This window comes from Octopus bimaculoides, chromosome 11 (assembly GCF_001194135.2).
Source record: "Octopus bimaculoides isolate UCB-OBI-ISO-001 chromosome 11, ASM119413v2, whole genome shotgun sequence".
Classification (NCBI taxonomy): domain Eukaryota; kingdom Metazoa; phylum Mollusca; class Cephalopoda; order Octopoda; family Octopodidae; genus Octopus; species Octopus bimaculoides.
In genome coordinates, this window is record NC_068991.1 from 7,267,375 (window position 1) to 7,283,067 (window position 15,693).

At 36.2% G+C, this 15,693-nt stretch overlaps 3 protein-coding genes across 7 annotated transcripts in view; 1 reads left to right on the forward strand and 2 right to left on the reverse strand.

The window, feature by feature from the left end:
- LOC106877171 (kinesin-like protein KIF16B) overlaps positions 1-7,742 on the reverse strand; it is a 229,232-nt gene extending 221,490 nt beyond the window's left edge. For all 3 annotated transcript variants that reach the window (XM_014926000.2, XM_014925999.2, XM_014925998.2), the window contains exon 1: positions 7,730-7,742. The gene's annotated coding sequence lies outside the window, so the exon portion shown is untranslated. The remainder of the gene's footprint in view (positions 1-7,729) is intronic.
- LOC106877169 (regulator of nonsense transcripts 1) lies at positions 141-12,563 on the forward strand. Of its 3 annotated transcripts, none has more exons than XM_014925994.2 (4): positions 141-555; positions 9,349-9,775; positions 10,590-10,747; positions 12,312-12,563. In XM_014925994.2, exons 2-4 carry the CDS (start codon positions 9,357-9,359, stop codon positions 12,494-12,496), a joined length of 762 nt encoding a protein of 253 aa, XP_014781480.1. In that variant the 5' UTR covers positions 141-555; positions 9,349-9,356; the 3' UTR covers positions 12,497-12,563. The 3 variants fall into 3 exon arrangements, with proteins under 3 accessions (XP_014781480.1, XP_014781481.1, XP_014781482.1); XM_014925995.2 differs by lacking the exon at positions 141-555 and adding an exon at positions 1,164-1,291; XM_014925996.2 differs by lacking the exon at positions 141-555 and adding an exon at positions 7,026-7,312.
- The window catches only part of LOC106877170 (breast cancer metastasis-suppressor 1-like protein), an 11,671-nt gene continuing 7,611 nt past the window's right edge, over positions 11,634-15,693 (reverse strand). Inside the window, exons 4-9 of the mRNA XM_014925997.2 lie at positions 15,066-15,145; positions 14,712-14,808; positions 14,225-14,317; positions 14,030-14,094; positions 13,388-13,424; positions 11,634-13,195 (exon numbers count right to left, since the gene is read on the reverse strand). Of these exons, the coding sequence (XP_014781483.1) occupies positions 13,191-13,195; positions 13,388-13,424; positions 14,030-14,094; positions 14,225-14,317; positions 14,712-14,808; positions 15,066-15,145 (377 nt within the window). The 3' untranslated portion in view covers positions 11,634-13,190. The remainder of the gene's footprint in view (positions 13,196-13,387; positions 13,425-14,029; positions 14,095-14,224; positions 14,318-14,711; positions 14,809-15,065; positions 15,146-15,693) is intronic.

Sequence of the window (15,693 nt, forward strand, 5' to 3'; positions counted from 1 at the left end):
ACACACACACACACACACACACATTCTTTTGTATTTTTATACTTCTTTTATATTTATCTCAAATTATTTGATTAGTGATTTTACGGTTTTATTAAATTCGACATTTACTCGCCTACGAAATATTTCTCAGATTTTTGAATGTTTGGATTTTACGTACCAAGAACGAATGATCTCTTGTTTTTCATAAAATACTGCTCGTCTTAAACAAAACAAGTCATCAAATTCCCCCTTTTGTTTATTATATTAGGATAACAATTCCCCTTTTGTTTATTATATTAGGATAGCAATTCCCCTTTTAAAATAGCCAATTCCCCTCTTGTTTATTATATTAGGATAGCAATTCCCCTTTTAAAATAGCCAATTCCCCCTTTTGTTTATTATATTAGGAAGTGACTTCATGTGAAAACACTTACCGTGAAAAGAACTAAAAGAAAAAACAAAAACATTTTCCACCGGATGTGACCCGAGGCTCTCTGCGAATGTTGACATGACAAATCATCATTTAAACTGACCCTTCTGTCTCCACTCTGCCACTTCACTATTTAATCGAAACAGGTTGGTGGCAATTTATATTTCTATTAACATTTTGAATTATTTCTTTTATTCTTCTAAAAATAACCCTTGTGGAAATCGACCCAAATTTCTTACAGCTCGTTTGTTATATTCTGTTCGTCTTATGGACAGAAATTTTCTTTGAACTTTTCTTCATCTACCTGTCTGTTATTTTCTATTATATCTATCAGAGATATATATTTTCTTTTGAATATTATTGTTGACTATTTTATAATGTTGGCTTTCCCTGCGCTGCTGCAAAATAAATAATAAATAAATATCTTATATAATATTAAGAATTATATCTAAACTAGTTGCACTACCCATTTTTTATTCAGACTTACTGCTTTGCTTAAATATCTAATGTTTACTTTTCCCCGTTAGTTATAAACCCAGTAAACCAATGTAAATATTATAAGAATACGACAATAAACTAGCAATAATTGCATTTCTATCTCTAATTTATCTATTATACAGTTAGCCTTATTGGTCTTTCTAATCATCTTTTTCTTGCCATATGTCGTCTTAACGGTAGTTCGTTGTTTTCCATATCTGTAATATTAAAATTAAAAAAAGAGAATCGTACCGTTTGTAGACAGTATTGTTGATTTTAGACATAACCAATTAGGAATAACCGGAAGAATTAAGTTTGAAAAAAAAAAAAAGAAGAATTATAGAACATTTCCATGAAATATTTCACGTGTGATTGTATTCGATTACTTTTCCAATTCACTTTCAGGTAATCTTTCTAGATGTATTGATTTCGTATTGAAATGTCCTTTACTCTTTTTATTTCTTTCAAGTCTGTTAATGGATCCTGTAGCTGACTGGAAATATATTTTGTGATTGTAAAATTAATTTCATTTAGACATTTTACGTATCCCGTTACATTTTCCGTTATTCAACTTGCCCGTGTATAATTTAGTTTGTGAGACCATTTATTTCTCCAGACGAACGATTAAGCTGTCATATTTTGGTAATTACCTTGAGTAACATACATCTTATGGAATGAATATATATGTCTGACATAATTAATAGACATTTTCCATATCCACACTACCGGTCTTTCAGAATTTATACTTCAACGCAGAGCATCTGTACATTTTGTTTACTAATTCACCATACGGTTAAGCAGATCGGGCATCATACAAAAAAAAATAAGGCATGTTATTAAATAGTTCCAAGTAACAACATAACCACTATTCTTCTTGGGATATAAAACCGAAGATTGTTTTTTAGGGGATGCATTTGCAAAGATCCTTGACGACATAATTGATATAGCTCCGATTGGGAATCGAAAACAAAACCGATGATTCAGCTTGACCATAAATTATTGCCGTGACGTTGGTCAATTTTATTATATGAAGAAAACGACACACATAGAAATGGTTTATTCGAAAAAAAACTATTGCAGTCCGTTTATTGTGTGTGTGTGTGTTGGATCTGAGAGAACCAACGTAGCATGAATATGCCGGTTGATATTTTAGAAGGATAAACCCTCTTGGAGATTAACATTAAACCTCACATGTGGATATTATTATAAGTACTAGTAAATTATTATGCTACTGCAACCCCTACGCAACTTGTAGGTTTGTATAAAGCGACGAATATTTCTTGAAATTCAGGAATCAATATAATATATTGCCGGTCAAGATGTAAGGTGGATCTTAGGATTTAGGGCTGACTATTAACCTCCCTCCTAAAAAGTTTTAGTGTGCTATATAAGAGATCGATATTTTTGAAATAGGTGAAATCAATATTTATTATACGATCATCCTATTCCCCGCCAGCTGCTCAAACCGTGTCTGTGCGGTTCAGGCGTTTGCTTTACGATCACGTTTCGGGTTCAGTTCCACTGCGCGGCACCTCGAGCAGATATCTTCATCTGTAGTCCTGGGTCAGTCAATGCTTTATGAATAAATTTATTTGGACGGATACTGCGCAGAAGATATTCTTGTGTGTCTTTCACTGCTTGACAATCGGTGTTGGTTGGTTTACGTCTCTGTAGCTTAGCAATCTGGCAAAAAAAAAAAACTGATAAATACCCAACAGGAGTCGATTTGATCACCTTAATTGCTTCAAGATGTTGCTTTGTCGGCGAAAGTAAAGAATACGTACACTCGGTGTTTAGGGTTTTTGTTATGCCGAAAACGGGTGGTGTACGTATTCTTTACCTCTGCCGGTTTACCTACGTCTCTGTAACTTAACGATTCAGCAATAGAGACCGATAGAATAAGTACAATACTTTAAATAAGCTGTTCAAGGTGTTGGTTTGTTTACTTCCCCGTGACTTAGCGGTTCGGTATAGGTACCGGTGAAAGAAGTACCAGACTTAAAAATAAGTACTGGGGTCGATTTGTTCCACTAAAGCTTTCAAGGTGGTGTCACAGCATGGCCGCAGTCCAGTCACTGAGGCAAGTAAAAGAATGACGGTACACCTACATACCGAGATGTTTGGATATAAAAAAAAAATGTAAAATAATGGATGCAACAAAAAAGGAAAGGAAAGGACTTTGATTTGTAATTCGATAATTATTGATTTGCTTTATTTCAACTGAATGACCTTCAGTGTCACATACGTTAGGCACAAATGTCGAATGTCGCAAGAGTTTACTTTGTCAGGACAGGCATTCTTTTTAAGAAGTATATCTAGTGACCTGGCATACTTTCAATTGTGAGAATGTGTGAAACAATACTTAAGAACTTTTAATAGAAACATCTGTTAGGTTTTTTTTTTTTGCTGTACAGATAGATTAATTTGACCAGCTTTGAAGTTAGTTTTCTAAGGTTCCTGTAATATATATATTGTTGTTGTTGGCCCCAATTCGGTCATGATTGAGTGGCCAAAGGCTTTCCAGTAAATAACCTTGACATTAATCTATTTGTATGTCTCGGACTGTGGACGTGATTTAACTAACATTACTGCTATTTCTTGCAGGCTAAACAAAACCTAATATTGAAGTGGAGCTGGGGAGTGGGGATCTGTACAACGGTAGTAGTAGTAGTAGTAGTAGTAAAAAATAAGTCTTTCTAATTTTGATTACAAGGCCAGTAGTTTTGAGGAGAGAAGGCAAGTCAATTATATCACACCCCTGCCCACTTAATTGGTACTTTATTGGTACTTAATTGGTACTTTATTTTATTGACCTGAAAAAGATGAAAGGCAAAGTTGACTGCAGTGGGATTAGAACTCAGGACACCTGATGAAGGCTGGAGGGTATATCAGCCGAAACATTGTGTTAACAACAAACAAGATGAGGACAAATATCCGTCAAATGTAAATAATGTACATAATTCCTCATCTCTTAAGTATAGAACTGTATTCAATAGCACAAGCCAAAGATTTTTGGAAGTTATCCTGAGTTCCTGGCCTGAAAGTTCTCTGGAACTGAGCTACCAGTTCATTATTGTTGATATATAGAACTTCTTTGTAATCTAAATATTACTAACATGGCACTTCCACCAACTTCCTTATCTGACTAGTAGGAGATGGTGAGTGTTTGACAACATTGCAAATGTCAGAAACCCAGTCTGATCTTTGCTTGATGCAGGGTTACTGCTCTGTCAAAAAGATGTGCCTTACAATCAGGGGCTGCACCTGTTCACCATCCAGGAATTTTTACACATGCCATAGTCTCAGTACATGGTTTGCACATCAACAGTTGCAACAATTTAGCCCCATCTCCATGTGGAGAGTATTAGCAACAGGTGAACTGCCTGGCCAGCAGACTGCATCCTTTCCACAAAAAGCAGAAGTATAGATGGTCTAATCTGGTTAGATGTGTAGCAAAAGATGTTGTTGAGGTAGCAGATGAAATAGGCATGTGGATGATATCAAAGTAAAACAATGGGAAAGCATCGGATTGTGGTTTAAATAATTTAATCGACACTTGTATTTACATGTTGTCTACACAAGGAAAGCTGCTAATTTAGTCAATTGTAAGATAGAAATTTAAATGTAATAAAATGTTTTAAAAGAAATTTAAAGTGCCTACATGATAAGTGTAAACTTACTTTTGGGCCACCCTGTATGTGTATATATATATATATATATATATATATATATATATATGTATGTCTGTCTGTCTATAGGGAGCAGCTTTTTTTATGCATGCTTCATTAAATAACATGACCATATTCAAGTTTTATCTTTTATTTTTCATATTTATTAGTTGGTTTGAAACAATAGAATTCCTAAATCCGGTTTCACCAGTCCTCAGTCAAATCGTCCAACCCATGCTAGCATGGAAAGCGGACGTTAAACGATGATGATGATGATGATATCCAACAGTTCTAGATCATCAGTTTTATTATCTAGAATTGAATCGACTATACCTGGTATTTGTTTTGTTTCTTATATATTCGTTGCATTCAGGTAGACTTTCCCGCCAAAGGTTTATTGATGATTGGCATTATGCCTCAGCAGTCACATATTGATTTGGTGAGGTATAATTCTAAGTCAACAAACCTTTGGCGGGAAGGTCGACATGAATTTAATCAGTAAAAAAAAGAAACAACACAAACATCAAATATACTCAGTTCAGTTCAGAACTGTGATATCTTGCATGCATTAATTTCAATTCATCTCATTAATAACTGCATTGTTTCTTTCCAACTAAACTAACATCTAACTGTTCAAAGAAGACATCTAAAGTATCTAGTATCGACTTCTCTTGAAAAGCTAGTTATTTGCACATTGTTGTCGTCTTAGTAATATGCACACAGAATGATGCATCTTTGCTCCTGTGGTTTCCCAGGTCATGCTTTGACTGTGACTCCAAGATTCTAATACCCCTGGTTCTGTGTATTCTGATTGCAGTCTGTTTGTGGACTGATAACAGAATGCTTGAAATCTTTCAACAAGGAACTGCATGTTTTTTTTTTCTCCAACCAGCGCACATGTCCACTACATTCAGGTTTTCTGTAGTTTTGCGTTATCCTCAGGATCTGTGTTACTTTTGTATCATCAACATAAGTGGTAAGAATGGCTGGAGGGATGACTGAAGCATATCTGAGAGAGCCACCAGATGCTGAAGTCATGATGTTTGTGACATATCATCCTGCAAGCTTTATTGAAGGCCTTGGCTAAATAAAGATATCTCGCATTCACATTTAAATTCACATTCAAGTGTGTGTGTGCCTGCCTGCTTGTGTATCTGTGTACTTGTATGTAAACACGTTTGTTTACATCATCATCCACTTTCCTTGCTTCCTTAGATTGGCCCTGATGTCACTGATGTGTATGTGTTTACATATGTGTATATATATAACCACAGGTATGGGTGTGTGGTTAAGAATTTTGCGTCCCAGTTACTTGGCTTCTGGTTCAGTCCCATTTCAAGACTCCTGCCAAGTGCCTTCTGCTATAGCCCTAGGCCAGTCAAAGCCGTCTGAATTGATTTGGTAGATAGAAACTGAAAAGAAGCCTGTTTTGTGTGTGTGTGTGTTTTATATTCAATGTATATTACACATATTGAGCTGAATTCTGTTTGTTCTACCAAACCTGCATGCACCTACCTCCACACACACACACATGTATTGAGTTGAATTGAATTGATTTCAGCTCATGAGCTGTGGCCATGCTTAGGCATGTATATAATCTAACAGAGGTGTAGGTGTGACTGTGTGGTAAGAAGCTTGTTTCCCAACCACACGGTTCTGGGTTCAATCCCACTGCATGGCACTTTGGGCAAGTGTCTTCTACTATAGCCTTGGGCTGATTAAAGCCTTGTGAGTGGATTTGGTAGACGGAAACTGAAAGAAGCCTGTCGTATATGTGTGTATATGTATGTGTGTGTGTATATGTTTGTGTGTCTGTGTTTGTCCCTACCACCATCGCTTGACAACTGATGTTGGTGTGTTTACGTCCTCGTAACTTAGTGGTTCGGCAAAAGAGACTGATAGAATAAGTACCAGGCTTACAAAGAATAAGTCCTGGGGTCGATCTGTTCGACTAAAGGCGGTGCTCCAGTATGGCCACAGTCAAATGACTGAAACAAATAAAAGAAAGAAGAAAAAAATCACCCCAGTGGGAGTCCGATGACATGTCTGCTGCAAACCGTGTTGTGTGTGTGTGTCTATAAGCCAATACTAATTAGCAGTTGGATTCTTAGTGTAATGAGCTTTAATAAAAATCTGCTCTCACCGACTTACACTGCATATAGATTGTTGAACAGAAATTGTATGCTAAATTGACATTCTGAGAGAGAGTGAAAGAGAGATCAGAGGATAGCAGTCTCATCTGACAGGTCCTACTCACACTCGTTTCTCACCTGAATGTGAACAACAAAGGCCACCAGTTACTCTGTCTGAAAGTCTCTCTCCCCCCCTTCCTCTCCTATTGCTTGTTGCTTCTCTTACTCTTTTTTTGTTCATTATACTAATTTGACATTCGTTAGTACCACTTGTAAATGAGCAAAGACCTACTTATCAGGTGGTTTGTCGCCTTTTTGCTCTTTATTACTTTTCACTTGTTTCGGCCATTAGACAGCGGCCATGTCGGGGCACTGCTTTGAAGGGTTTGAACATACTGACCCCGGTACTTATTTTTTTAAGCCTAGAGCTTAGTCTACCAGTCTCATTTGCTGTGTTGCTAGGTTACAGGAGCATAAAGAAACCGATCCTAGTTGTTGAGCTTTGATGAAGGACAAATAAATACATATGTACGTGCATGCATACATACAGGCATAGGGCTATAGTAGAAGACACATACCCAAAGTGCTGTATAGTAAGATTGAACCCAAAACCACATGATTACAAAGTAAGTTCCTTAACTACACAAGCATGTATTTATTTATTATTATTTTTCTCAATATTGTCTGCGTTTTAGTTTAGCTGCAGGACAGCTCTAATGAAGTAAATACCTACAACCAAAGGCATTCCTGTTGTGGAGTAGTGGGTCCATTATCACATTATCCAAGATTGTAGAGTATGATTCAAGGGAGCTATGGCTACTTTTTCTAATGAATTGAGGCTCTCTCAAAATCTAAGTATTAAAGGCTGAAATAATTGCTCATTTTGAAGATGATAGCCAGTACTGTGATGCAATCTTAGCTATACGTATGTGTGTGTGTATGAGATAGAAACTGGCACAAATAGAATGGTTGGAATGAAACTGACAGAGAATGTGAGAGGTTGTAAGAGGTGAACAAAATGTAAACATATTAAAAAATTTGCCATAAAAAGTTGTGCATAGTGAATCGTTTGACAAAAAAAAAAAAGGGGGGAAAAAAAAGTAGACTGACATTTCAGGTAAACCCTTTATCAAAGTGGAGTAAGAAAGAAATAAGCAAGAAAAAATAAATGAGGCCTGTTTAAAGCATGTGTGTACCTTCCAAATGCATGATGTAGAATGCCATACACACACACACAAGAGTGTGCTAAAAGGTTCCTAGCTTTAACAGTATTTTGGAAGGTCCAACCTTTTGAGTTATTTTACAGGGCTTAGAAGATGACTGCAATAAATGTGTGAATTTGAGAGGAGAATATGTTGTATAAAATCACAATTAACTGATCCACCTGTATTTTCTTTTACAAAATGCAAGGAACTTTTCAGCTCCCCCTTGTGTATATAACCGTATAATTTGGCTCCATGCAACTTACAGTTTTGTAGGCACATCACACAAGCCTTGCTCCTCCTCCCCAGGCTTAGGTGCTTAAACCTGAGAAACCAGGTTCATGTAAGTTGCATGGAGCCAAATCAAACTGTTATTAAATATGTGATGCATGTTCTACTAAATATGTTGAGTGCCTCTTTCCTTCATTTGTCTACCACTCGAGAGAGAGAGAGAGGGGAGGCAGATGGCAATGTATTCATTGTACGTATTTAACATATTCAGTTAATGCATTGCCTATAGCATTGGTTTAACAAATACTGGTGGCCATAAAACAAACACATGAACGAATGTGTGTGTGTGTGTGTGTGTGTGCTTAAGGGACTGCACTTGATATTTGAATGTATATTAATAAAGGATCGTGGGTAAGGCCAGAACAATGCGAAGTAAATGCAAGGCAAATCACAAGAAAACAAATATATGAATAAATGTAGACTTACCTTGCATTCAGTATTTCGGGGTTATGACCCCATTTTCAAGAAATTAACAAATGTTGCCGAAATATTGAATGCCATGTAAGTCTACATTAATTCATATATTTGTTTACTTGTGATTTGCTTCGCATTTACTTCACATTGTTCTGGCCTTACTCATAATCCTTTAAACATTCTGTGTGGCATCTTGTGCAAGTGTTGTCTACTATAGCCCTGGGCTGACCAATGTCTTGTGTGTGGATTTGGTAGACAGAAACTGTTAGAAGTTCATGTGCATGTGTATACACTGTGTAAAGTGGTTGGTCTTAGGAATGGCAACCACCAGTAGAAACTATGCCAAAGCAGACAGAACTTGGCACAGCTCCCTGGCTCTTCAGTTCCTGTTAACCCATAAAGCGCTGGGATTTGCACTTACTTAACAGGGACTGCTGAGCACATTTTATGAAAATGAGACTACCATGCACACATAAAAAACAAAAATTAGTTGAAATATCTTCTTAGTATATAATGGTGGCAAGTTTTACATGGAAAAGTGGATGTTAAATATTATGTATATATTAATGTCTGAGTCATATCCCAAGGTGGACATAGGCATTTAATAAATAGAGATTGATAAAATAAGTACCAAAGTATTGATTATAAATGATTTAAACCTTTTGAAAGCAGTGCTCCAGCATGGCTGAAATTTAGTGAAAAGAATATATTTCAAAAAGATATTTCATTAAAAAATTTTTTTTTTTTTGTTACAGATTACAAAATGATAATTCAAGTTGACAGCATTTTATTTGGTGTACTACTTTACTGCTCATGCTGGGTGCATGTATTTAGCCATATTAATCAAGGGTACCCACCAGGTGTACCTCCTTCAACTGGTGTTCCACAACAAATGCAGTATCAGCAGCAGCCTCCACAGTACCAACAGGCCCCTGGTAACCAGCAGTACCAACAGCCCCCTGGTAATCAACAGTACCAACAACCACCCTCTGGTAACCAGCAGTACCAACAACCACCCTCTGGTAACCAGCAGTACCAACAACCTCCCTCCAACCAACAGCACCAGCAGCACCCCCCTGGTAACCAGCAGTACCAACAACAACAACAACCACCGCCACAAGGGTCACATGGACATGGACATGGTCATGGTCATAATTTCAAAGAAGAATCACATGATCAAGCGTAAGTTGTCCTTTACATTATTGGTAACAGAAAAAAAAATGTAGTTACAAATAGAACCACCATATTTTGGTTTATGTGTTTTCAAAATCAGGTCTGACAAAATTGACTTTGCCTTTCATCCTTAAATCGATAAATTAAGTACCGGTTGCATACTGGGGTCGATCTAATCAACTGCCCCCCCTCCCCCAAAATTTCGGGCCTTGTGCCTAGAGGAGAAAAAAGTTCATTGACATCAGAGTGAATAAAGGTAATAGTAGAACATCTTATCTCTTCCATCCTCTCACCTACTGAGGTATCTGATGTATCTCTTCTACTGAAGGGCACTTGTTTTTATCCCTTTATTCATACTCTAATTTCTCATCACCTGGCACTAAACACCTTCAATGCCACTTCCTCCTCAGTTGAGTGGGGTCTTGTTTTGCGAGTTACTTGCTGGCCTCATGCTGCTGGTGCCGTGTAACAAGCACCCAACACACTGTGTAAAGCAGTTGGCTTTAGGAAGAGCATGCAACCACGGTGTAATCCATATATTTTATATATGTACAGTAATTTTAGTAACAGTGTATATACCATTTGATATGTCCCACATTATGATGTAACTTCATTGTCTGCGTGACTGGCCCATACACCATACCTCACCGACTGACACTGCTTGCTGTATCTGTCCACTATTTATCAGTAGTGGAACAGTCCACTTCTCACTTGGGGGTTGTCTGTCACAATACCATGCTAATCTTGAATGTTGATTTTTGTAAAAAATAAATTCCAAGTCACTTCTTGTTATTCTTATGCATGTTTATTTTCGTTGTTTTAGACATATAGCTGAGCATTTGAAAGATTATGCTCACAAACCTGTTGACCAAATGACAAATGAAGAAATGGAGTTTCACTACTTTAAACTGCATGATTATGATGACAATAATAAACTAGATGGAAATGAAATTACTTCAGCGATAACTCACTTCCAAAGAGGTAAATATAACAGGATTTCAATGATCTTACAATTTTTTTTCTTTTTGATATTGATAATTTATTTTCTAAAATGAAACATCACTGTGCTAAGTGGGGAGGTTTGAGTACCTCAGGGTTATATTAACAAGTAACGACAGGTAGAAAGCTGAACTGGATGCTAGAGATGCAGAAACTGGCACAGTAATGTACCAACTTCAGCAAGCGAGAGAGAGAGAGAAGTGGGGAGACAGACAGAAGAGGTTGGTAAAAAAGCCAAACTTACTATCTTCTTTTTGACTTTCGTGCCTATCTTCACTTATGGTCATGAATGCTGGATAATGACTGATAGAGTATCATCATCATAATTTAATGTCTGTTGTCCATGCTGGCATGGATTGGACGGTGTGACCAGGGCTGGCAAGCTGCACCTAACTCCAGTCCGATTTGGCATGGTTTCTACAGCTGGATGCCCTTCCTAACACCTACCACTTTACAGGGTGTGCTGGGTGCTTTTACGTAAAACCGGGTTCGTCTGAAGATGTCTGAAGTAACGTTACTCGATATGGTGTGTGTGGCTCAGAAACCAGGAGGTCTCTCAGGGTCAAGCCACTACTTCTCCACACTGAGAGGCCACAGCTCCAGTACTACAGATATGTGATCAGAATGTCTCTGGAAAGGAATGCAAGATGCTTCAAGCCAAGACCTAAGCATAGACCAAGAACATGATGGTTGGATAATATCCATAGTCTCTGGTGGTCAGACTTGAGAATCTAGCAGGAAAGTGTAATAGTAGTGGCAATGGAGGAGATGAGGACTCTACCACAACAGCCCTCCCAGGAACAATAGTTTGAGAAAACAGATGAAAAAGTGATAAAGATATTTGTTTATTAATAAGACAATCAATCACTTGGTTTTTAATTATTTTTATTTATGAGACAGAGCTGAAATAGGTTTCTTGGTAGGTACATGTCATCATTGTATGATAAAATTAGAAAATAGCATTTTCACTACTTCTTAATAATTTATTAATGTCGAATACCTGACCTTGCAAAATGTTACAGGAGTACATGTAGTTGGAATGAATCGAAATGTGTTAAGCAAATGAAATAAATTTGCCTCAAGAATTCATGTCCAGTTGAAATTAAATGAAATGTTTTTAAATATCAAAAAGACTCTGTCTTTAGCTATGGAAGCAATGCTATTTCAAAATCTTATTTAATGTGGATATGCTGTAGAAAGGCAAAAAACTGCATTATTCATCTCAAGGAAACATCCTGTATAGAGATATTGTACTAAAAAGCCCAGAAGAATATCAAGAGCAAACGAAAATTGTCCAGCACCGCTGGAGGCTTTCTTGAGATGAATACTGAAGTTGTGTAGCTTTCTACAGTATATTCACATTAAATAAGATATACAGAATATTACCAAAAAGACTATTTTCTTAAATTCCAAATCTATATTGAATTATTTAGTGTAGGAAATTGAAATTATATGCAATTAATTTATAATAATATTGTATTTTGTTATCAAATATCTTTTGAGAAAATTATCTTTAATCTGCGAATTTATTGACTTGCCCTTTCAGAAGACCATCAAGATGCAAATGAGGCAGCAGCTCGAACAATGTCAGATACTGAGATATCAGATATTGTTGATATGGTATTAAAAGAAGATGACCTAAATAACGATGGGTATGTTGAATACTCGGAGTTTGCAACAGCCCAACGGAGGGCGAAAGCCAATATGGCAAAAAATGAAGCCCATAAATAACAGTTCATATTCAGATCATTTCCAACTATTTTGTAAATTAAAAACAAATGAGTTGTTTCATCTAAAATTGCTGTTAGTATTCTTGAATTATTTTTAATATCAACTCAAAAAGTAAGATTTAATGTTACACGGAGTTAAAAAAAAAAAAATGCATTTACGTATAAGTGAAAGTCTCAGAACAAATATAACACATTGAGCATTTTTGTTTTATTTGCCCTCAAGCCGTCAATGCATTTGTAGAAGAGATAGGAGGCCAACACCAAAATCAATGAAATGCTTGTACCAATGCTGGCAAATTCTTCTTCCACTGGCAGATGAAATATTTTCATGTCTATTATAACAACCAAAGCAACTCAACTAAAATGCTCTGGCTCCTTCAGTTCTAACATTCTTCAAGCTCACCAATAGCAACGTTATTGTTTCTTTTTCTTTCATTTTTCTCAGTATCAATCTATCAGTGACACACCAATAGGAGATAGGGAGGTATATTTCATAATAATAAAATATATATATTTCAATGAAGATGATTTGTCCATGAATGAATTAAAATACTATATCTACCAGGAAAGAGGTGTTAAGTCTTCCAAGTAGCGAGAATAGTATTATTTGATAGTCTCAAAAGTTCCAAAATCTAACATCATGGAGATCACAGATTAGGGATTCCAGGAAATTTTCCACTAAGAATTCACAAGAGTCAAACTGAAATGAAGAAGGAAACAGCATTTTAATTCAACATAACATGTCAAATCAGTTCATTTAACTAATTAATGATATTTCCAACTGATATAAATATGGATTTGTTTGAAGCATTGTTACAAATTAATGAACCACTAGTTACAGAAAAATCAGAAGATATTGAAATTAAAATGTTTTGAAAAGAGAAATGCTTACACTCAGATTTTCTTTTCTGGCTCTGTTGTTTTAATGCCTATAAATATACGGAAATTATACAAAGTAATTAAATCTGACAAATAACTGAGAGAACATTCATATAATGAGTATATTGAGTACTTTATACTCAGGAGTTGATGCTTGCCTCTCAAATACAGCCTTAGCCTTTAATTTTTTAAAAACTCAGGCATCCATAAATTTTTTTAGAACCTTTTGAGACCGGTAGAAATTATCTCTCGGGCTGATGACTAAGACCTGAATGCCTACAAGCAGGGTGAACTTGGCACCCAAAAGGCAAGTTAGTGGTTAAGTAAGTTAACTTGACAAATGAAGGTAAAATTCATTTTTAAACATGTTTCAAGAATCCTATTATTTATTAAGTACATTAAAATAAAATAGTTATCTTGAGCCATATTATACATAGAATAATTTTTGCTAACAATTGTTCCATAGAAGAGAAACCAATAATGTTTTTTTTTCCATTATTACCAACATGAAATTAATAAGCAATATTTTTTATTAATTTAATTTATTAATGAAAAAATAAATAAACTTCAGTTAAATTTGAACAACTTATCAGTGACACATGTCAAGAGTAATGTGAACCAAAAGAAAGAAGAAAAAAAACCCTACAAATCTTACCTTTTTTATATGTGTCCAGTCTTCTATAATATCAACATCTCGCAACATATAAACAATGTATGGACCTAAAAAAAAAATAATAAGGTTTAAAAGTGCTCAAAGTAAATATGATAGGAAAACTGTAAATTATCAACTGGAAACAAACAAATAAGTTTGAGCAAGCCCTAATCCATAGGCAGACAAAATTATAAATACCTGTTACTGTTACAGGCTTCCGGCGTCGCTCAGGGTTCAGTGGGTCTTGTTTCTTCTTGCCCCGCCGAAGGCTTTGACTCTCATTCCACAAATCTAAAAGTAAAAAGAAAAATTAATGGTATATTGTCATCATTTAAAGTCCACTCTTCTCTGCTTGCATGAATCAGACGAAATTTATTGAGGCAGGTTCTCTACAGCTAGATGCCCTCCCTGTCACCAACCCTCACCTGTTTCCCCCACGAGATATATTATTTCCCTTTGACAAGACATGTTTTTCACAAAAGACAGGAAATTAACAATATCGCTTGTATGATGGTGATGCTCATTTACAGCCATCACAAAACAAGGGAACACAAAAGCACATGCATACACACACACACACGTATACATATAAACGACAGGATTCTTTCAGTTTTAGCAAATCCACTCACAATGCTTTGATTTAAATATAACAAATACAATATTGTCTTAAAAATTAGATGTTTACCTGATGAAATATCAATATTATGTCGGTCTTCTTCTAATCTTCGTATTCTGTCTTCCAGTTCCTGTTTTACTGTATCATACAATATAATTTTGTCACTCTGGAAAAAGACAGGGAAAAAAAACACCCAGTGTTTATCAGAAGAACTAAAGCTAATTCTCAAGAAATGTGTTGTGAGGTTAATAAACTCTCTTTGCAACCATGTGGTTTTAGGTTCAGTCCCACTGTGTGGCACCTTGGTCAAGTGTCTTCTGCTAGAGTTATTTCTTTATTGCCCACGGGGGGTAAACATAGAAGGGACAAACAAGGACAGACAAAGGGATTAAGAAGTAAAACTCAACAGAAGACAATACTTACTTCCATGTTCTGTCTTGCAGCCACCTCTTCACTTTCGAATTTACACTGAATTGACTGTAATCGAAGTTCTTTCAAAATACCTGAGAGAGAGAGAAAGAGGATATGAAATTTTGTAACACCCCCACCGCAAATTGAAATTGCATAGAAAAATAAAGTGCAACAATTTTTGAAATCAGCATAGGGGAGCAAATTAAAATGTCAATAGAAGAAATAATATTCATTATTATATTTTTTAGTACACGTAAAAAGCACCATCCGAATGTGGCCGATGCCAGCACCGCCTTGACTGGCTCCCATGCTGGTGGCATGTAAAAAGCACCATCCAAACGTGGTCGATGCCAGCTCCCTCTGGCCCCTGTGCTGGTGACATGTAAAAAGCACCCACAACACTCTCAGAATGGTTGGTGTTAAGGAAGGACATCCAGCTGTAGAAAGACTGCCAGATCAGATTGGAGCCTGGTGCAGCCTCCTGGCTTCCCAGACCCCAGTTGAACAGTCCAACCCATGCCAGCATGGAAAACGGGCGTTGAGCAATGATGATGGTGATGTATTCATAAAAATAATTTCAAAAATTGGCACAAGGCCAGCAATTTTAGGGGAAACAGACAAGTTGATTATGTTGACCCCC